This window comes from Pyxicephalus adspersus, chromosome Z (genome assembly GCF_032062135.1).
Source record: "Pyxicephalus adspersus chromosome Z, UCB_Pads_2.0, whole genome shotgun sequence".
NCBI classification, from domain to species: Eukaryota; Metazoa; Chordata; class Amphibia; order Anura; family Pyxicephalidae; genus Pyxicephalus; species Pyxicephalus adspersus.
Window position 1 is genome coordinate 51,712,881 of NC_092871.1, and position 21,904 is coordinate 51,734,784.

The window sequence follows — 21,904 nt, forward strand, 5'->3', positions numbered from 1 at the left end:
AAAGGGGACAGACTCTGCCATGGGGGGGAGAGGCACCAGAAGGGAGATCTATAGCACAATTGTAGGGGCGAAGTGGTGGTAGTCTCAGCCTGTTTTTGTTTGGGTAGCCCAGCAACAGGGCATGTGGCGGTGGACCAAACCTGTCGGACAGGAAGGATTTGAGGAAGGCATCTCCGAAAGCATGTCCTGCTCAATGATGGGGGCATGTTTGTGTAGCCATGGTAGCCCCAACAGGACAGGATGAATAATCTTGGGCACCACCAAAGGGAAAAATCCTCCGTGTCTAGGGCCCCAAGTTTCATGGTGAGTGGTACTGTGGCATGCTGGATGTAATGTGGTAAAGCTGTTCCATTGACCACAAAGACTACCAATGGGCACAGAGGAATATTGTATTCGGAGACTAAATGTTGATAATAAAATTTCCAGCAGGGCCAGAGTCCAGGTAGGCAAGAGTTCAGAATTGGTGTTTATCAGAAGAGTTATGGGCAGGGAATGTTATTTTAGAGGTAGTAGGTTTGCCTAGGGAGCCCTCTCCTCATTTCCCTAAGCACTGGCGTTTAGGGCCTTCACGGGACACTTGTTCTTGTAGTGGCCCTCTCCTGCACAGTATAAGCAGAGATTCCGGTGTCTGCGTTGTGCCCGTTCCTAAGGGGAAAGAAAGAGGGGCATAGTCCACTTGCATGGGTTCCACATGAGGAAGGGGACCATAGTCTGAACAACTGTAACGGCTCCACAAGGCAGTCACCCACCTCATGGGTGGAGATGCACACAGGGTGCAGGGTCTAAGCAGTAGCTTGTTGTGCGGCAAGCTACTGCCAGGTTGCGGCCCTCGTGCCCGGCAAGGCAGGTGACTGCCAACAAGCAGGGACTGAAGCGTAATACAAAAAGAGAAATCCAGTAGGGGTAGTCAGACGAGCCAAAAGGACAGGACCAGCAGGGAACAAGAATGGTCAGGACAGGCAGAAGCAGGAGTAGTCAGGAATGAGCCAGGGTCAGAACACGGAGAATCAGGAACAAAAGAGATAAACAACAGTAACCTGGAAGCAGAGCCAAAGGAACTCCCTGTTCAGGCAACTTCCTGTTGCCAGGTCACTTCTTTAAAAAGGGGAGATGGGCGTGGATCAAGTGAGCCGCAGACATCACTCACACCAGCAGAGGTAGTGCTGTTGCTGGGGTGGTCTCAGGTGTTATTTAGATGTTGCCCAGCAGAGAGAGCGCATCTGTGGAATACCCTGGTTCCCTGAGGCAAGGGAGCAGCTGACAGAGAATCACCTGACTTGGAACAGGATGTAAACAGAGTGTTGGATCCAGAGGCAGAGATGGTGCTTGCAGCAGGGGGCTGCAAGGAAGGTGAGCAAGAGGGAGGCACAGGTGATCTGGACTTTCAGGAATCTGTGACAGAGTCTCTAGAGGTGAGGTTGTTGTGCGGTGAGCTACTGCCAGGTTGCGGCCCCCTTGCCTGCCAAGGCAGGTGACTGCTAACTAACAGGTACCAAAATGTAGCGAAATCCAAAAGAATAGTCAACAAACAAACCAAAGGTCAGGGCAGGCTGCAAACAAGAGTTGTCAGGAAACAAGGCATGGTCATTACACAGATAGCTCAGGAACAAAACGCAGAAACTGGAGCAGTAGAAACCTGGGAGTAAAACCACAAGGAACTCCTTCTCCAGGCAACTTCCTTAAAAAGGAGATGCCATCTGATGAGTGTAGGTCATGTGAGCACCAGACACCAAACCCACCAGCAGAGGGAGTGCTGGTGATGAGACAGTCTCAGATGTTGTTTGCATGCCTGCCTGCACCTGGGGAATACCCCAGTCCTCTGAGGCAAGGGAGCAGCTGATCGAGAATCATATGATCTGGACCTGGAAATGTGCAGAGAGTTGGATGCAGAAGCAGAGACGGTGCTGGCAGCAGGGGACTGCAAGGTTGGTGAACAGAAGGAGGCACAGATGCCCTAGACTTGTGGGGATCTTCGACACCCACAAGTGGCAATCAGACATAACACTGCATTGGCGAATCTTAGAAGTGGATTTAGGTCTGAATGGCATTTAGTGTTATTCGTCTCTCCCATCAGGCACATTATATTGGCGTCACCTTCGATTCTGCCTTCCCATTTACCCCTCATCTTCAGGACATTTCCAGGTCCTGTCACTTTCACCTGTGCAACATCTCCAAAATCCGCTCCTACCTGTCCCCAGAGACCACCAAACTCCATGTACACGCTCTTATCTCTCGATCTCTCGCCTGGACTACTGTAACATCCTCCTCCCAGTGCTTTACCTTTAAATCCCTCCACAGGTATTGTCCCCCTTACCCTTCTGACCTTGTAAAAAAATACTCCCTTAGCCGCTCTCTTCGGTCCTCCAGTGACTTACTAATGACTTCCTCACTCATCCTCCTCATCCTTCCTCATCACACGCATGGCTCCAAGACTTTTCTACAGCTGCCCTGATTCTCTGGAACAGTCTTCCTCATCCTATTCGGCTTGCTCCTACTTTCTGCCCATTTAAAAGAACACTCAAAACCCACTTCTTCAAACTTGCCAACCCATCTTCCTCTGTCTTTTGAAACCCTCACTACTTCCCACCACTACATATCTCCCCTCCTATTGTGTGTTACTTCCCCACCTCCTAGATTGTAAGCTCTTCAGCGGCCGGGTCCTCTCCTCCTGTGTCACTGTCTGTATTCCTCTGTCATTTGAAACCCCTATTCAATGTACAGTGCTGTGGAATATGTTGGCGCTTAATAAATCCTTTTTTTATTAATATTATTAAAAATAATAACAATAATATTAATAATTGTATGTCCTAGATCAGGGGTCTGCAACCTGCGGCTCCGGAGCCGCATGCGGCTCTTCAGCCTCCTTGTTGTGGCTCCCTTCGGCTGCCGCGGGGAGATCTCTGATGGGGGATCCCCTTCCTCCCAAGACACTGAGGAGGAGGGGGATTCCCTATCTGGTGTTCTAATGAAAAAAATCTACCAGTGAAATAAATCTACCACGGGGCGTGTACAAATGGGTGTGTACAATGACATCCTCCTCCTTTGAACCCCAATTCCTCTGGAATGGGGAGATGTACAAAACCAAAAATGTAGGTGCAAGTGGGGGACACCTGTGACTAACACTCCCTAAAATTTAATTGTTAGGCTATCATCAGAACATAAAGAACTCTGCCCATCAAAAAAAATCTACCGTTACACATTGCTGGAGGCACCTGAACCCCAATTTCTCTGGAACAGGAAGGGGGTACAGGTGAACAAAATTAGAAGTGCAAGTGGGGGACACCTGTGGCTAACACCTCCTAAAAACTCCACCCATCAAAAAACCCCTACCCTGTTACACATTGTTGAAGGCTTCTAGCACCTAAACCCCAATTTATCTGGAAACGGGGGTACAGGTGAAAAAAAATTGAGGTGCAAGTACAGGACACCTGTGGCTAACACCTCCTAAAAATTCATAAAAACTCTGCCTATCAAAAAAATCTACCCTGTTACACATTGCTGGAAGCATCTAGCATCTGAACCCCAATTTCTCTGGAACGGGGGGGAGGCTGTACAGGTGACCAAAATAGAGGTGCAAGTGGGGGACACTTATGGCTAACACCACCTACATTGAATCCCTAAGGCATCGTCAGAAAATAAAGAACTCTGCCCATCAAAGTAATCTACCCTGTTACACATTGCTGGAGGTTTCTAGCACCTGAACCCCAATTACTCAAGATTGGGGGGTACAGGTGAACAAAATTAAAGCTGCAAATGAGGGACACCTGTGGCTAACACCCCTTAAAATTTCATCGCTAAGGCATCGTCAGAACATAAAGAACTCTGCCCATCAAAAAAATCTACCCTGTTACGTTAGAAGCCTCTAGCTAATGTAACAGGATGATACGGTAGAAGCTGGAGGCTTCTAGGGGCATAGTTCAGTGTTTAATTTATTTCAAAGTAGGCCTACACATGCACACTTGTTGTAACAGGTAAAATTAAAAAAATATTAAAACTTTTAAAAGTTTATAAACTGTGTTATGTTTTGCGGCTCCAGACTATTTTTCTTTAGTGGAAGAGGAGGCAAAATGTCTCTTTTGATAGTAAAGGTTGCTGACCCCTGTCCTAGATGATCCACTGCCATTCTGCCAGTAAATCATACCTAAAAGCTTGACACCACATGAGTCTGTGTGAGCACAGAAACCATCAGTTGGCGATTGGTGGACATGTGGAGTAGAAGGCACCATGCAACTTTGACACACCTAGGGCAGCGTGGGCATGGAACATTTGGACACAAAGACATAGGATTCACATTGTTCAAGCTAAAATGAATGTTTTTATATATCTAAGCATTCAGGCAAATAAAAAAAAAAATACTGAAATCATATTTGCCTTTAAAGGCACTAAATATTTTGCAGGTCTGGGTCCCATCTCTACCATAATGCTGACTTTATTCAATATAAAACTGTGTTTGAGGAAAACTATACCTTCCTATTTGGAATAAGATAATTCCCAAAAGGGATAGTGCATACCAAATAGAAGGATTTTTAGGGTACCAAATTAAGCGATATAATAAAAACATATTTTGTTTATAAATACTATAAAAATTGATAATATTTACATAAATCACACACAAAGATAAATTGTTTGATAAAACCAATCAATGGGCCTATATAGGCGCTAGACAAATGTCTTCTGCTACTACAATTTAGGTACAAGATACTTAATAAAGCACAAATTTGCTACTAATAATGGTAAGTACTTGGTTAATACCCCCATAAGCGTTGGGGTGAAAGATGGAGGGTATGTTTGAAACTCTACGCGTTTTGCAGATCTGGTCTGCTTCGTCAGGAGTTTGGTACTGACCCATTAATATTATAGTTGATGAAGGAACTCACTCTTTTCTGTTGGGGAAATTTGTAGTTATGAGTGCCAGCATTTCTTCTTCTATCTCTGGATGGAGCTGTTTGATATTAAACTCAGGGCCACCACCAATGCTTTTTGTAATTGAATGCCTATCAATTGCTTTACCTTTTTTTCAGTGATATTCACCTTTACTACATTTTTGCAAACCTACTAATCCTTTCTTTCCAGCTATTCCTTTATGACTTGCTTGAATGTGTTCCTCTGCTGGTCCAAGATACGCATTAAAACTTTTGCCATCAGTATCAACGATACAACTATTAATATATCACTGAATTTTATACCTTAAAAATCCCTCTATTTGGTATGGACTATTTCTTTTTGGAGTTTTCTTATCCCAAATAGGAAGGTATACTTGTCCCCAAGCACTACTTGTCTTGGTATGTGGTACCTACAAAACAAATTTAATGATTAAGGGGTTCCACTCTTCCTTTCACCTAATATAAAAACTGCATTTGCATGTATATATATATATATATATTACCAGCATATACCCTCCTGAAGTTGTAGAGGCACCTGTACAAATGCTTGAAATTACTTCTCATCATATCAGTGCAGTAAAAATACAAAATATTTTGTAGCTAGGGTAGTGTCAGTGTAAATCAATTTGCCATTGTATGCAAATTTGTTTAAATCAAATATTTTGCTATAAATGCTAATTAATATATATTCTATTTTATGAATCTAAAGTATGTATTTCAGTTAGTCTGCGGTTTGGCAAAACACACCACCTATTTGAAATATGGTGAAGGGATACCCTATGTATTTTAAACATCCTACAACAAAATGTTTATGCTTTATGTGTGATTATATGGTGTTTCAATGTATATTGGTGTTGTTTTACTGTATCTGGAACAATGAATAAAATGTATGGTTTTTTTTAATCAGTATAAAAGAAGTTTTGGTCTTTGACTATGAAATAATAATTGTTCTTAAACTACTGTCTTTTTGGGGGCACATATACCATTTTTTGGGGGGACATATTTGATGTTTAAAATCTAACAATGCTAAAGTGTCCAAAAGCCCCATTTGGACTTGTTGGTATATTACTTTACGACAACAGATGGCAGCAAAATCAAAGTAATAAATTAAGACTTTTATATTTAACCGCGTGAACACAATTATTATATTATTTATATTAACAGTAAATCTTTTAGAGATTCTTGCAGTTACAGTGAACCAGCACTGTCAACTATTTCATCTACACAAAGCATTCCCTGCACTTTCTTGACATTTTTCAATGCTCTGCCTCCCTACTAATCCCACCCCTGCCCCAATCCCATTAGTCAGTGTGCCTGGCAATCACTAAAACCTTGAGCGTCTGGGTCGTCGCTATGTTACTGCTTTCTATTGGTCTAGCTGCGTAGTTGCTGCCCTCTTATTAGTTAGCCCGGAAATCTCAGTTTTGTGGAATGCGCAGTGTCTCATTTGGTATGCTGTGATTGGTTAATCTGTATCTGTCCTGCCCGGTTATTGGACAGGCTTAGCTCTTCTCGGACTGGAGTCCCAGATCTAGTCCTAGTAGGTGATTGGTGCATTTTTTCTCTAGTCTCTTCTCGTTTGTTAAGATTAGACTCTTTTAATGAAAGCATCTTCCTTTCCTAGAGATTGAATGAGAGAAGGAATGGAATAGAACAGAGCAGTGACCGTTGCTGGGTAATATATATTCCTTTCAATCTAATAATACTGTTGCCCACTTGTTTATAGATATATATGTATATGTGGTACCCTATATTCCTATAGTTATACATACAATATAGGCCATGTCCTAGGTTCATATATTCATATCAACCAATGCTGCTGTGTATATAATGTTTCAACTTGTTTTTTTACATTAACTGTTTGAGTGACTAGCTATTATTTATGCATGAACCTTCATTTATTGATTATATATGTGCATTAATTGGGTCATATATAATATCCATATTTATGCAAATAATATTCATAATCAGCAGTGGTGACCCAGTTGGGACACAAATTAGTGGGTTTAATCAAACCGCTTGTATATTTGTTATATATAATTGGTTGAGTCAGCCATTTAGACAAGTTGAAACCACAGTGATATGGTTTTTGATATGTCACACTAGGGAGGGGGGGGGGGGTATTGGTAAGAGGCCATACATCACTGGATGCTTGAGTTTTTGCTGTATTTGCAATACTTCACATGTATAGAAATCCTGAAATAAAAGTGTATTGGATGTACCTCTAATAAACCGCTTTAAATTAGCAGGGGAGGATACACTTGGGATCATTAATTGAGATATATTCTCAGTAGGAACTGTTAAAGTTGTTATTAGGAATTTTTTGTTGTTTATTACTTGTGGGTAAATCCAGGTTATTATTAAGATTCATAGGAGTCTTGACTAAAGTACATGTATTGAAAATTTGTTTTTTTGTTTTGGGCAAAAGCTTCCTAAATTTATATAATTTGAGTCAGATAGCCATTGCATTTTAAGATTTTTTTTTTTTGTTATACTGTCAGCAGTGGTTAAGTTTTATTACTCTGTAATGGTGGTGATAATTAAAGCTTTAGCCTTTTGTTCCCTGCTGAGGTGTGATCCTTGATATAACCTTCCATTGTTAAAGCATACCTAAACTCAGAATTTTCACTTTACATAAAAGGGTAGACAAACCTTTTATGTAAGGTAAAATGTTTTTTGATTTTTTTTAAGCGTAACACCCATTTAAAAAAAAAAAAGTGCCGCACAGCCCCCTAGCCTCCCGGGATACCTACGTCACGCATCCCAGGAGATGTAGGGTCCTCTTCGAGCCCTTTCGTCAAAAGGGGAAAAAAAGCCGATCTCACGCATACGCAGTGAGATCAGCAAGTTTTGTCCCCAAACGCAGGTGCGGGATCGGGTGACGTAGGTAGAAGTGACCAGAAGAAGATGGGAAAATGGCGGCGTCTGGGGCACGTCCCAAAGACGGATACTGGGACGACGCAGGATCTGATGGAAGAAACTCCTGGACTGACTGACTGATCTGCAGGATTGAAGTTGTTTTTTTTTTTTTTTTTTGGGGGGGGGGCACTTTGAGTTTACTTCCTCTTTAACTATTTACTGTATGGCTGACAATTGTGAAATGTGCAAAAACACACCACAAAAACATGCTCTTGGGTACTATTGTGATACCTCCTCAAAAGGGGAAGGGCCAGCACAAATCCCCAGACCCCCCAGGACGTAATGCTCTTGACGGGCTGGATACTAAGACCACCCAGCCAAAGCCGAGTGGCCCTATTAGCCTGTCTAACTGAGGTCTGACCGAGGTCAGACAGGTTCGGTTCTCCATGGGTTGGCCTAAGCCTTCCCACCAGATACTAGGCTGGGAGCTCTCCTGAAGAGAGATTCCAGTAAGGGAGACCACTAGACCATAAGGCCAGAGTGCTTCCCAGATTTCAGGTCCGGCCCATAAGGGAACAGCACCCTCCATCGTCGGTGGCAAACAACACCACACCGCTGACAGTGACAAAACTGCCTTCTGACAGGCGTACTAATCCACTGAATTCTTGCCAGGAGGCAAAAGCCTTGTATTTTATGATTCCTTCTTCCATAAAATCTTTTAAAGACAAGCTTTAAAACGCTTGTAAAAGTGCATAAAAACACAAAAACGTGGTAGGAACGTTTACATGCGTTTTTAAAACTGTCCGTGTAGACCCAGCCTAAAGAACACTTCCACCATAACTGAGATGATCAAATCCTCTCATGAAGAGCAAGTTAAAAATGATAGATCTGCTCAAGGAGAATAAATTATATACAAGCATTTATTATCAAAATCTGAGACTGAGCCTGGTCACATTACTAGCACTTACAAAGTGGCCCAAGAGCAAATAACAGAAAATGAAATAGGAAACTTGTAGGAAGTGACCAAAGTCGATATGAATATGACTTGTATTTAAGGCTGGGTACACACGTGCTATAATTGCCGTTGCAAAGGATCTTTCACAATCCTCTCCAATGACTAACGACTACATGATGCATGAACGAGCAGTGTACATACAGCACCGTTCTGGTCTATGGAGAGGGGAGGGGAAGAACAACGGAGCGGCACCCTGCTGCGCGCGCTCCCTGCTGTGCGCTCTTCCCCTTCGCTTCCATTAGGATCCTTCGTCATCCATCATCCGTGGATCCGCCAGGATAGTCATTCAGATGAGGGACGAGGGCGCTGTACACTTGCCAGATTCTTCTCCAATATCGGCCCTGAGCCGATAATGGGACGAGAACCATTGGACGTGTGTACGTAGCCTTAGGATAACTCTGCCTCCTTGAAAACAAGCTGCAAACCTCATTATCTGTGGAGACAGATGCAGTCCCTAAAACAACCGTCAAAGGATTGCTGAGCAGAAACAATGATTGATCTTCCATGAGTGGATGCCTGAGGATCAATACACTTTGGCCAGTTTGACCACCTGGTGATAGTTCTTGCCCAAACCAGTTTACTATTGTTTCAGTCTTCCTGGAGGGGGCTGGTGGCAGTAATCTCCAGATTGGGACAATGACAAACTGTGTGATCTCTTGAGCAAGACTTCACCAAGGATGGATCAACAATGTGATTTGCTTTGGACTTGCAGATGGGAGTGGTTCAAGGAAGGAAAACCCTGGTGTGAATGTTGGTGTGAATAAGATTGACCATGTGCTAGAGATAGAGCTAAACCCCTTTCGGCTCCCTTTCCTTTATACCCTTTACCTTCTTGCCTTGTCTTGTAAAATATATGTATATAATATCCTAAACTGTAAATAAACCTTACCCTTTTATAAGATCTATTGGTCCTTCTTTGAAAATAAGGCACCCCAAACAGAGCACATTCTACATTTAGCACAAGCGTGTGAAATTCTAAAATCCACATAGAACCTACAAGACAAAATTGCTATGAGTTATGTTTCTAGAAATTTAGATAAACTTAGTTGAAGGATCAACCAGACCTGCTGTAAGGATCGCGATGCAGAGTTGGTTGGATGCTGGACGTTGAACAAACCAGGGAATCGGTATGTCACGAGTGGTTTACATTGAATTTGCATAACTTTTATGTTTAATATTTTGCTTAAGTGTATATTTAGGTAGGGAGAATTGGTGGAGTTATGGAATGTGAGTTGAAATCTATATTTTGTTGCAGTTGCTAGTTAAACAGACACAGAACCGATTTTTTTTTTTTTAGGGACAGTTTGCCTTCTGTTGGTAGTCTGACTGAATTCGGACTTGAGTGTATTGGTATTGACAGTGTGTGTGTATTGGCAGAGTAATAGTGTTTGTAATATGAATAGTTTTTTTGGGTTGATTGTAGCTTTGTAAAATGGAATTTGTGTATACTTATGTTAACAAGCATGCCTCTGCTAGTTACCGTACATGTGCAGATGAACCTGTTAAAAGTCAGTTTGAAACACTACTATCCCAATGTAAGGGACATAATAGTAAACTGCATAATACTGACAAAGAAATAAATAAGGAAAAACTGGCTAATGAGATAGCAGGGTTGCTCATTATTAAAGGCATAGCTGAGCAACAAGGGGAGTACTGGAATAGAGAGAGGAAAAGAGCTTAAAGAGCAATTTCATAAATTTGGTGAAGGTTTACTTAAAATGGCAACTACCTTTGATACTGAGATGGGTGAACCAAGAGCTGAAGTGAACGATTTAAGAAAGGAAAACTGTGAGCTACACCAGCAAGTAGAACATGCAATGCAAACGATAATCTTAAATGCAAATTTGTGGATGCATTACAGGTAAAATTTTCTCAGATGGAAGAACTTGTTTGCACACTATAGATGAAATTGGCAGATGCAAATTCCCAGCTGATAGCCAAAGAGAAAAGCATTTTATCACTTAGTACCCAAGAAAGCAAGCGAGAGTCAGCTAATATCTGCACTCTTACTGAGATGAATACCGGTACCTTCAGAGGGGTACAATCAACAGATGCACCCAGAGCTGCAAGAGAAAATGCCAGCACATTCATTGTTCAGGACAAATACAATCTGTTCCAGATTCTTGGTGACTTTATTGGGCAAGAGTCACCAATGAGTATCTCCAATAAAGTGGAGGCTGTAGTGTGTCAGTATGGTCTGAACAACAAAGATGCATGTGCTCTTTTAAAGACCTGGCTTCCAGGAGCACTAGCAGCCCAGATATCTATGAATCAGTTGGTTGGAGCAGAGGGTAGGAGAAAAGAACTGCAACATGTGTTAGGAAGCAGGCATGAAAGAGGTACTCAGGATTTATCCAGAATGAAATTCAGATGAGGAGATGATCCTATATTATTCTGCAATGAGTACCCTTCACTTTATAGGGTGGTGTATACCTGTCCAGATATTTCATCTGATGATGTGGAGTTCCTTTACAGTGTTCTCCCCAGAATTTTTTTTCTGCCGGGTGGTGGGAAGCTGTAGCCGGGTGGTCAAAAAGGGGGTGTGGCAAGACATGGCAAATTTAGTGCCCCCAGTTGTTTATCCCATGGGTATCCAGTAACCTCTTATTGCTTCAGTGTTCTACCTTCTCCCTATACTTTGTTCCAACTTTGTAATGCCTGCCTCTTTAGTATATCCAATTTTTTCCTAGGTTCTAAGTTTTAAGAGTGTAATCCCTTGTAGCCGTGTAATAGTGTGATCAATGTGGTGTAACAAGTTGAGCTTAGTTCATATTAGCAGCAAAAAAACATTTACCCCTCCTGAGTGACTTCTGGCAACTGCTAGGCACCTAGGATTGGTAACAGGCAGTAAGTGCTGGGCACCTAGGATTGGTAACAGGCATAAGTGCTGGGCACCTAGGATTGGTAACAGGCAGTAAGTGCTGGGCACCTAGGATTGGTAACAAGCAGTAAGTGCTGGGCTTTTTCAAACCTAGCAGTTTTTTAAGCAGCAGTGGTTCCTGGTGTGAGAAATGAACAAATGTAACCTTATTGCCGGTGTGAATTCAGCCTAACATCAGATGTGGCCCTGAGAAAGGAGGAACTAAACTCAAAATCCCCTAAACAGAAAAAATACACTTACCTTCTATCCCGCAGGGCAGTCCGATCCATCAGAAGGTCTCTTCCATCGGGTCCCATGTCATCCCACCATGACATGGGTGGCGGTCCGGGCCGGCGTTCCGGGCGTCGCCATCTTCGCCTCTTTTTCTGGGTTCTTCTTCCTACATCACCCAACCCAGGCGCAAGATCGGGTGACGTAGGTTGGAGGGGGGAAAAAAAGCTGATCTCACTGCGCATGCGTGAGATTGGCAATTTTTCACGAAAAGGCGCCTTCTGCGCATGCCCGAGCACCCAAGGGCCTCCCGGGAAGCGTGATGTAGTTCTGGGTTTGTCAACCCTTTTATATAAAGTGAAAATTCTGAGTTTAGGTATGCTTTAAAGGGAACGTTTGTGAAAACATTTTTTTTCCTTTCACAAAACAAACCCAGCGAGTCCCACACTGGCTTAGCTTCCACCTTTTCTCTGATGCTCACTGTTACGTTTAGTGTAGCCTTGTACTGCCCATGCATAAAATTAAACACTTTTTTTCTTCTTTTTTTTATAATATAAGAAATCCTCTGAAGATGCATGTACAGAAGGAGCAGCCCAGAGCCTCTTAGGATATGTTACACAAATATCCCAAGAGGCTGCGGATTTCCCCTTCAGTCTTTACCGAAATGGAAGTAAAGACTAAAGGGGAGAGGTCCTCCTCAAAAAAGTGTCAAAACAAAAAAAACACAAATCTTTCAATTATATAAAAGGGAAAGTCACTGTTTTATATGATTCTAAAAATGTGGCGATGCTTTAATAGCATCATGCATGTGATATCAGATGGGGACAAGACAGCCAGTGACCCCCTCTCATCACTGCCCATATTCTATAAAAAAAAAATGGTTGTGAAGTTTATCCACAGTGTGCAACGATGTAATCGGCAGCACAGTGTGATAGCTATGTTTGTGTAAAAGCTGCTTGTTCAGGCCTAGCAATTTTTCAAGCAGCAATGGTTCCTGGCGAGAGGAAAGCGAGGGGTAAACGCAGCAAATGCAACCTTACTGCCAGTGTGAATTCAATGCTAGCGCTATATTTAGATAATGCAAAACTTTTATGAAGAAAAAAATTCACTTCATCTGTCCACACTTGCTCAGCTTTCCTCTTCTTTCAGATGCTTCCCATCCCATCAAGTTCTGATCTAATTGCACATGTGTGAGATTGAGCACTTTTTTTTTACATTTTACATAGGAAATGATGATACTTTCCTGATGTCTGGCATGGGCAAAAGGAGCAGCCCACAGCCACCTGGGATATGTGACACAAATACTGGAGGAGGCTGGAGATTTACCCTACAGTCTTTACCACCATGGCAGTAAAGACAGAAGGGGAGGGGTACTCCCCCCCCCAAAAAAAAATAAACAAAAAACATTTTTCTATTATAAAAAAGGGGAAAGTCACCCTTTATATAATGTTAAAATGTGGTGTTGCTTTAAGAGCATCGTGCATGTGATAGCAGATGGGGGCATGACAGCCTGTGCCCCCCCATCACTGCCTATATTCTACTGGCAGAAAAAAAACTGCCAGTAAAGTTTATCCACCCACAGTGTGATAGCTGTGTGTGTAAAGTCTGCATGTCATTTTTTGCAGCCTAAAAAGTTACTAATAATCGACATTTCTTTAAAGAATTTCAAGATATGGGAATTACGAGTTTAAAAACTTGTGGAAATTGAACATTTGGGTTGCTGTTTCATAAGAAAGTGCACCTTGGAGCCCAAAATTGAAAATGCAAATTAAGGACCCCAGGGGCCACTTACATAGCAAGGAGCATTGGAGTGGGGCCCCTACATTTTTTACCTACCTTTCACAAAACTATAAATGTAATACTATGCTACACTTTCTGCTTCTGTTTTTTGAATTATAATTCATCTGGAATGGGGAGGTGCAGGAAACTGAAAATGTAGGTGCAAGTGGGGTACACATGTACAACTCCCCTAACATTTCATTAGCATGGTATCATTGGAACATAAAAAAACCTCTGTCCATCAAACTGTCAGTTTCAATAACTTGAACCGTAATTTCTCTAGAATAGAGAGGTGCAGGTAAACAAAATTAAAGATGCAAGTGGGGGGCACACCCCTCAAACTTTCATCACCATGGCATCATTACAACAAAAATTCCACCCATCAAAACACTCTGCCCTGTTACACATGACTGTACCCTTCCAGTACCTGGACCCCAATTTAGTTTTGATGGGCAAAGTTTTTTATGCCCTAATGACACCATACCATATACCATGAAATTTTATGGGTGTTAGTCACAGACATTCCACACTCATTTTCAGTTTCCTACGCCTCCCCATTCCAGGGAAATTGGGGTTCAAGTGTTAGAAGTGGGCAGTAATGTGTAACGGGGCAGTGAGTTTTGATGGTGGAGTTTCTTCATGTTCTAATGATGCCAAAGTAGTGAACTTTTAGAGATGGGGGTAAGCCAAAAGTTATCCCCCACTGCACCTACATTTTTGGTTTTATGCACCCCACCATTAGAGGAAAAATGGGATTCCAAGCAGAAAAGCAGATCAAGGTAAGATAGCATGATAGATTTGTGACAGGTAGGTATTAATTAAGGGGCCCCATGACAATGCTCCTTTCTATGTAAGTGGCACCGGGTGTCCCCAATTTGCATTTTCAACTAAGGACTCCTAGGCGCACTTGCTTTTGAAACGGCAACCTAAAATTTTCACAAGTTTTTACAATTCTGATCCCTATATCTTTTAGTTTTGAAATTGTGTTTACTACTTTGAGTGTTCCCTGTGCACCCTGAAAACTTCAAGTCTTTATGACTTATTGTTTAGGAGATGGGAATGGGAATTAATTATATAAAAATGGGAGCTAAGAGAATGGTGTTCTCTCCCTTCTTAGGCTCTTCTGAGGTAGGTTCTTCCAATGGAGCTCTCTTCTGAAGGAAGCAGGCTCCAGGGGGGTACCCATTACCATCTTAGCAGGTAGCTATAAGATATTCCTGAATGCATTCTTATAGGTGACTATGGTATTTGTATGTTGTTTTGCTTTATTGTAATTACAGGATTATGTACTACAAATTACTATAGGGTTTTACCTACTAACAACAATATTTTCATTTACTGTATATTTTGTTGATTGAAGTTCCTATATTCATATTAAACAATACTGCTGTGTATTTTATGTTTCAGCTTGTTTCATTATACTGAATGAATACCTATTATTTGTGCATGAACTTTCTTTTATTGAATATATATGTGCATTGATAGAGTTATATAATATGCATATTTATGCAAATATTATTTATAATCAACAAATATTATGTCTGATTATGACTCTGTATGAATATAGATATATAATATATATATAATATAGTTCCTTTCTTTATGTGTAGGTTGGAATGTGTACTTGTTGGCTGTAGGTTGTGACTGCTGAACCCCTTATTTCCCATGACCAGACATGGCTGCCTTCAGTCGCAGAGAGTTCTACGAGCAACTACTTCATGGCTGTGTTTTTCCAACCGCCCTGCAAGGGCTGGAGCAGATCTGGGTGCTCCTACTCATGTGCCTGGGCTGCAGGATGCTGTGGAGGCTGGGTGAGTCCTTCTATGTACTGCATAGGGTTACCAGGATGTAGAGCCATATTCACCAAAATGTGCAAATTAAAACTATCTAGGTCAGTGGTCCACGGCTTTGGTCAGGTCCTTCTTCTGACTCCGATGGGGGGGCTGCACCCACCGAAGCCGCGGACCATGTCCCCTGCATGCATCGCAGGCTCAGGGCGGTGGGCGAGTTCTGGCATTATGCCGTCACTCTGGGGGAAGTTTCTTCCTCTTTGAGTGACACATGGCTCCCCGCGCATGCGTGATCCAGTGTCTGTAAATTTAGTGGTCCGTGAGGTCCAGAAGGTTGGCGACCACTGGTCTAGGCTGTCCATGACAGTCATATTGTCATTTTTAGTGAAGGCTTCAAAGTGAAAAAAGTCAAGCCAGGTTATGGCTGCTGTCCACGCAGAGAATTCTCATTTCAGGCAACATGAAAAATAATCCCCTGTAATAAATAAAATCAAATATGAGGCTTGTGTCAAAAAAGTGTGCTTAAAAGGAGAAATTTCTGTGGCAGAAATAAAGCCATTTACTGATTGTGAAAATTCAAGTACACTGCACTTCTGACTTCATGGGTTGCCTGACCTGAATCTGTTAACCAAAAATATTAAAGCCAGGCAACCAGAATTTTCTGAAGGAAGTTACCATGACAGGGTCTCTTTAACAGATTGGTCATGCATATGTCATCTGTATGCTGTGTATAAAACTGACTTTTGTTTTTTTCCCTGCAGGTCTCCCGTCTCACTTAAAACACCTTTTCACCATTGCTGGTGGCTTCTTCTGCCTCTATCATTTCTTTCGCCTCCAGATGATCTGGGTGGTTCTAATGAGCCTGCTGTGTTACCTTGTCCTGTTCCTGTGTCGACACTCTCAGCATCGTGGGGTTCTTCTCTCCATCACTGTACTTATCTACCTCCTCATGGGGTGAGAATCCAGTGTCTGTTAGACATCAGTGAGCCTAAAGCATCCACAGCAAATAATCGGAATTCATCTTTTACTGGCATTATTTAAACTGAAATCACATTGGCTGCCATGTGTTCCTGTACTTGGAGCATAGTCTTTCCTATATGGTTTATTAGGAGAAGTCACACAAAGATTTTATTGTAAAGCTATGTCTGTGCACTATATAAGTGTCTCCCAGAACAGTCAGGTGAAAATCTAACGCATGTGCAGCAGTCCCCTAACACTCTTTATCTATCTTCCATTGCAAATTACTAAATGACCGCCTGGGAATGACCGCTATCATTTTCTATTTCTCTCCATTGAACTAAAACAGGACTGTGTGTACAGCATTCATTTGTACTTTTATAGCTGGAAACTTGACAGATCAGAAAGTTTAAGGGCCTGTTCACACCAGGCTATGGCAATAACATATGTTATAAATGCATCTTATATGCATCTCCAAACTGCACGGGGGCAGCACATTTGGTTCAAAGGTTAGCACTCACACTGAAATTTTTTGTTATACCGGCTCTTAACATGGATATTTAAAGCACAGATTTTCCACACTCAGGATACAAATCTTCATACTCTCTCTTGCCCTGAATAAAGCCTTTCATACCATTGTTCACATTTTTTCAAGCTTGTTGGTGGGCAGGCAACTGCCTTTGTTTCAGATTTTAGGCCACTGATCACATCACTGATCATTATTTTATTATTCAAACCCAAGCAGTAACTTGTAGACTAATACTGAAACATTTCAGTAGACTAAGTATGACAAAATAGCAGAAATGCATGGCGAGACATTGAAATATTGTATAAAAATGTATTTATAATTTATTATTCCGTGGTCAACTCCAGAGGCAACTGCTTCATTTTCATGTATTTCAAGGTATATTATTGGCCATCATTTAGGAAGACACCGCTGCTATAGTGGAAACCAGTGGGCCATAAGAGACCAGTTTTAGCTGAGTAAACCTCCATGTCACAAGTGTTTCCCTCATATAATCAGTGCAGTGGCCTGTCTTAGCAACCAGGCAGATAAATAGTCCACCTCAGTAAAATGCATGCAAAGCAATCCAGAATAGAAGATAACTATAGTTAACGTGCTGTTTCCATTGGCATGGCATGGTAATTATAGTAAAAAGCTATGATCTCATTATGCAAAATGTTTTTTCACACACCTATAATTTTATAAAGTATAATTTTATGTTTTTGTTCCCTTTTTCCTGTTTTCACAGTGAGATGCACATGGTGGATACAGCAAGTTGGCATAAGATGAGAGGTTGGTACTAGAATTTGTAGACCTTAAAGAAGATAACACCCTCAGACTAGGAGCCTTTTTTCTTTATGATACTTTTTTTTTGTTGTTTTACTACATAAACAGACCCTATCATCATCACAGGCCAATTTTCATAAGCATCTCTAGTACCTACATATGTAGTGGGTAACACACTACCAACATGTACCAACATGTACCAGTGGGTAACACAAGGTAGGTTGGTATGTACTCCTTGGCTCTTGTGTTCATTTCACAACTCTATAGTGTCAGAGGTATGTTTCCTTGACTCTTTTGTTCATTTCACAACTCTATAGTGTCAGAGGTATGTTTTCCAACACAGTGGAGGCAGAGAATTAAAAAACATATTCAGCATATGTTTTTTAATTCTTTGCCCCCACTGTGTTGGAAAACATATCTCTGACACTATAGAGTTGTGAAATGAACAAAAGAGCCGAGCAGTACATACCAACCTACCTTGTGTTAGCCACTGGCATGTTGGCTTACATTGTAAAAACACTACACTGGTCCTACCCACACTTGGTTTTTGAATATACAGAGCTAAGACAAGTGACAGTCATTTTCCACTCAGCATTGTGACAAGGCAGTCGGATGCGCCTATATACCTTAAAGTATCAAATCAGATTTTTATTTTTTTACTCTTTATTACCCTTTATATTCAGTATAAAAACATTACTAGAAATTTATATAATTTTATTTGTATTACCTATTTAGGTCCCACTAGAAATCTATGGGCAGCAAAAGTGTTGTATATCTTTATACGTTATTAAATCTTAAATATGTTCTCTCCTCTCTCCCTTTTTCTTACTGTGTTTTTTTATTTTCCAAAGGTGCACAAATGATAGTAGCAATGAAGGCTGTGTCTTTGGGTTTCGATGTGGATCGTGGCATTGTACGCTGCATCCCATCTCCTGTGGAGTTCATGGGATATGTCTACTTTGTTGGCACAGTTATCTTTGGACCGTGGATCAGTTTTACCAGTTACCAGCAGGCCATCAATGGGCAGAAGTTGGTAAGGAATTTTTAAAGAAGGAAACTGGCATAACTGGTGTACCTAGGCATAGTTAAGAAGTACCTCTGCTTCAGGTCAGCAACATGCTAGGTAGTGATGTTAGAGTTACAGTATGTGGTGACACATCATAATGATAGTTATGCACTTATTACCCATACTGGTTTATTTCCATTAAATGTGCATGTTGTCATTTAATGAAACTCAATACATTACCAAATTGATAAAAAAATCATGCTGTTTTTATTATCTCATTTCCTTATAACTTTCCATAAACTTTTATAACTTTCCTTATAACTTTTCCTTCCTAACTTTCCATAAAATTTAAGATTCGGATAAAAAGGACACCAATAATGCAGCTCAGTATGTACCGTGTTTCCCCGATGATAAGGCAGGGCCATCAAATAAGACAGCCCCCCCTTTTTAGGTAAAAATGAAAAATAAGCCCATTAAAAAGGAGGAAACCCAGCATCTGGTGATGTCCATGAGTTCAAGACTACAGGCTGTCATTGCCAGCAAAGGGGTTTCAATCAAGTATTATAAATGAACCTTTTTTTTCAGCTTTTTGATTTGTCCAAAAAAAAGGCTTTAGTTCCTCAGATTGTTATGCAATTTTTTAGTTCAACCCACTGAATTAAAGCTGAGGGTCTGTAGTTCAACTGCATCTGAGTTGTTTCTTTTAAAATTAATTGTGGTAAGGTAATGTACAGAACCAAAATTAGAAAAACGTTGTCTCTGTCTAAATATTTATGGACCTAACTGTATGTGTGTGTGTGTGTGTGTATGTGTATATGTATATATATATATATATATATATATATATATATTACACATGCACCTCTTATAGGCTTCTTCCTTGAGTGCAATAATTCTGCACTACTCCTTTAAGTCTGGCAGAACACATGTCTCCCTGATTGCCTGCTCTATCTGCCTTAGTCCCAAAGTGTGGTTTGTATAAAAACAACCCTACCCCCACCATTTCCAAGTAAAGTAGTGTTGATACATTCCCAAAAAATGTATCAATGCTTGATTTGGAGCAAGGGGAAAATTTTGACTTTTATTCAGAGCAACATTGCCCACTGTTTCCTGGGTTGATAGATCTTCTGCTGTAGTAAAAACCCTTCCAATATGAGCTGTAGTATCTGGAAGGAATGTGCGTGATATAAATTATAGTCAATTTGGTTCAACCAGGGAGGGTTAATTTATTATTTTTTTCTTTATAAGGCTTGTGTATCATATACCTGTTATACAGGATCCTTTGCTTTTTTTTAAATTCTTTAATTACAAAAAGAAATCTAAGAACAAACAGCTCTCTTAGCCTTAGATGCCTTAGAGTCCCCACAATTACAGCTTTGGAGTCCACACCAGTAGTGATTTGTCCTTATTTCTGTAGTTACATGTTACACTAAAGGAGTAGTGTCTCTGATGGAAACCTTTGGACAGAGCGCTATGAGACACACTATGATCTTTTCAGTAATATCTGAATTTTTTTTCTTAAAGAGAAACTAAACTCAAAACTGCCTAAAACAAAAAAAATACACTTACCTTTAATCCCGCAGCACAGTCGATCGGTCCAGAGGTGTCTTCCATTAGGTCCCATCTCGTCCCAGGATTTCAGTCTTTGTGCCGGCTCTCCAGGCTCTGCCATCTTCTCCTCTTCTTCCGGGTTCTTCTTCCTACCTCGCCCAATTCAGGCGCAAGATCGGGTGACATAGGTTGGAAGAAAAAAATTGCTGATCTCACTGCGCATGGATGAGATCGGCTTTTTTTTCTCCTCTCATGAAAAGGCTCCTTCTCTGCATGCCCGAGATGCTCAGACATGCGCAGAAAGAGTACCCAAGAGCCTCCCAGGATGCTAGACATAGGTATCCCAGAAGGCTTTACACTCCCATTCATTCTCGATCGCCTAGGCGAGAATAGGGGGGCTCTGCTACACCTTATCTTTATCTTTTTTTAAAGAAAAGGGTGTTGCACTTTAAAGAAACCGAACAGAATTTTTACTTTACATAAAAGGGTGTTCTACCTATTTATGTAAGTGAAATTTCTGAGTTTAGGTACGCTTTAAGCTCTTGAGCTCATGAAATAACGCAATTTTAAAGCAAAACAGAGTGTTCTGAAGGACCAGAAGCTTTTAGTCTACATATGGAAAAATACAGAAATTGAACAGAAAAATCTGCTTGATAGCTATTGGCAACACAGACACAGTACTTTTCAGATTCATGGTCATAGTCTCATACCTAAAATTAATTGACCAAAAGACCTCTGTTGGCCATTGTACCTAGCCAGCTCTTCAACTTTGTGATGTCCTGTAGGTGAAACAATGTTAGGCAAAATCTGCTTGGCTGATGTGAATCCTAATTTCCTACTATAGTAAAAGCAGCCTAGAGCTGTAAAAAGAATTTTAGTTCTGCTTGTAGTTCTGACCATTGTCTTATTGCACACAATACGCTGAGCCTGACACAGCCTTCCTGTTAGAGACTTGGTCTACTAGGTTAGGTCAAAAAAGACATACTTCCATCAAATTCTGTTTTCTCTTTGTTTGTTGCAGACATTTAGCTGGGCTCGCCGTGTGCTGCGCAGTTTGGTTCTGAGCATCGTCTGCCTGCTGATGTCCACTTGCGTGTGTCCATACCTTTTTCCCTACTTCATCCCCATCTATGGAGACCGACTGCTTAGAAAGTAAGCTTTTGTTTTTTGGGGTTTTCTGTCATATACGGTCTAATCCTATGTCCACATTTTCCCTCATTCTATCTTGTCTCATTCTTTTTTAACATTTTTTCCTATCCTACCTTATCACTTCCTCTTCATTTTCTTCTTTTTCTTTTTTTCAAAGTTTATATTGAAATTTTCAAATAAAGTAAACAATACCATTACACAACTAATTTGCGCAGAATACCCGGAAGAGGAACAAAAATTAAAAAAGGGGGGGGGGGGGGGGCGAATAGGAGGTTTAAAACCAAAGGGCGCCAACCAGTAACCAGACATCAGTAGAATAAACATATGAGGTCAAACATAGTTCTACACCTCTTAAGTTACAAAGTCTAAATACAGCAGGCGATAAAGTAGTTTTCCAATATTGACAATAAAATATATAATACAAATAACATACAATAGTACAAAAAGTGGTATTCACAGGTATTAAACTTGTGAGGTATACAGACATGTCAAGTTTAGAGTGAGATCATAATGGTTGGCGGTTAGAGGTACCT

General features: G+C 41.0%; 1 protein-coding gene across 9 annotated transcripts in view; it reads left to right on the forward strand.

The window, feature by feature from the left end:
• The first annotated feature begins 1,103 nt into the window (after nucleotides 1-1,103).
• Nucleotides 1,104-21,904, forward strand: part of PORCN (porcupine O-acyltransferase) — a 28,611-nt gene continuing 7,810 nt past the window's right edge. For 2 of the 9 annotated variants that reach the window (XM_072431167.1, XM_072431168.1), the window contains exons 1-6: nucleotides 6,432-6,558; nucleotides 15,238-15,438; nucleotides 16,179-16,371; nucleotides 17,628-17,671; nucleotides 18,517-18,698; nucleotides 21,244-21,374. In XM_072431167.1, the coding sequence (XP_072287268.1) occupies nucleotides 15,303-15,438; nucleotides 16,179-16,371; nucleotides 17,628-17,671; nucleotides 18,517-18,698; nucleotides 21,244-21,374 (686 nt within the window). In that variant the 5' untranslated portion in view covers nucleotides 6,432-6,558; nucleotides 15,238-15,302. The other 7 variants (XM_072431161.1, XM_072431160.1, XM_072431162.1 and 4 more) reach the window with 7 other exon arrangements.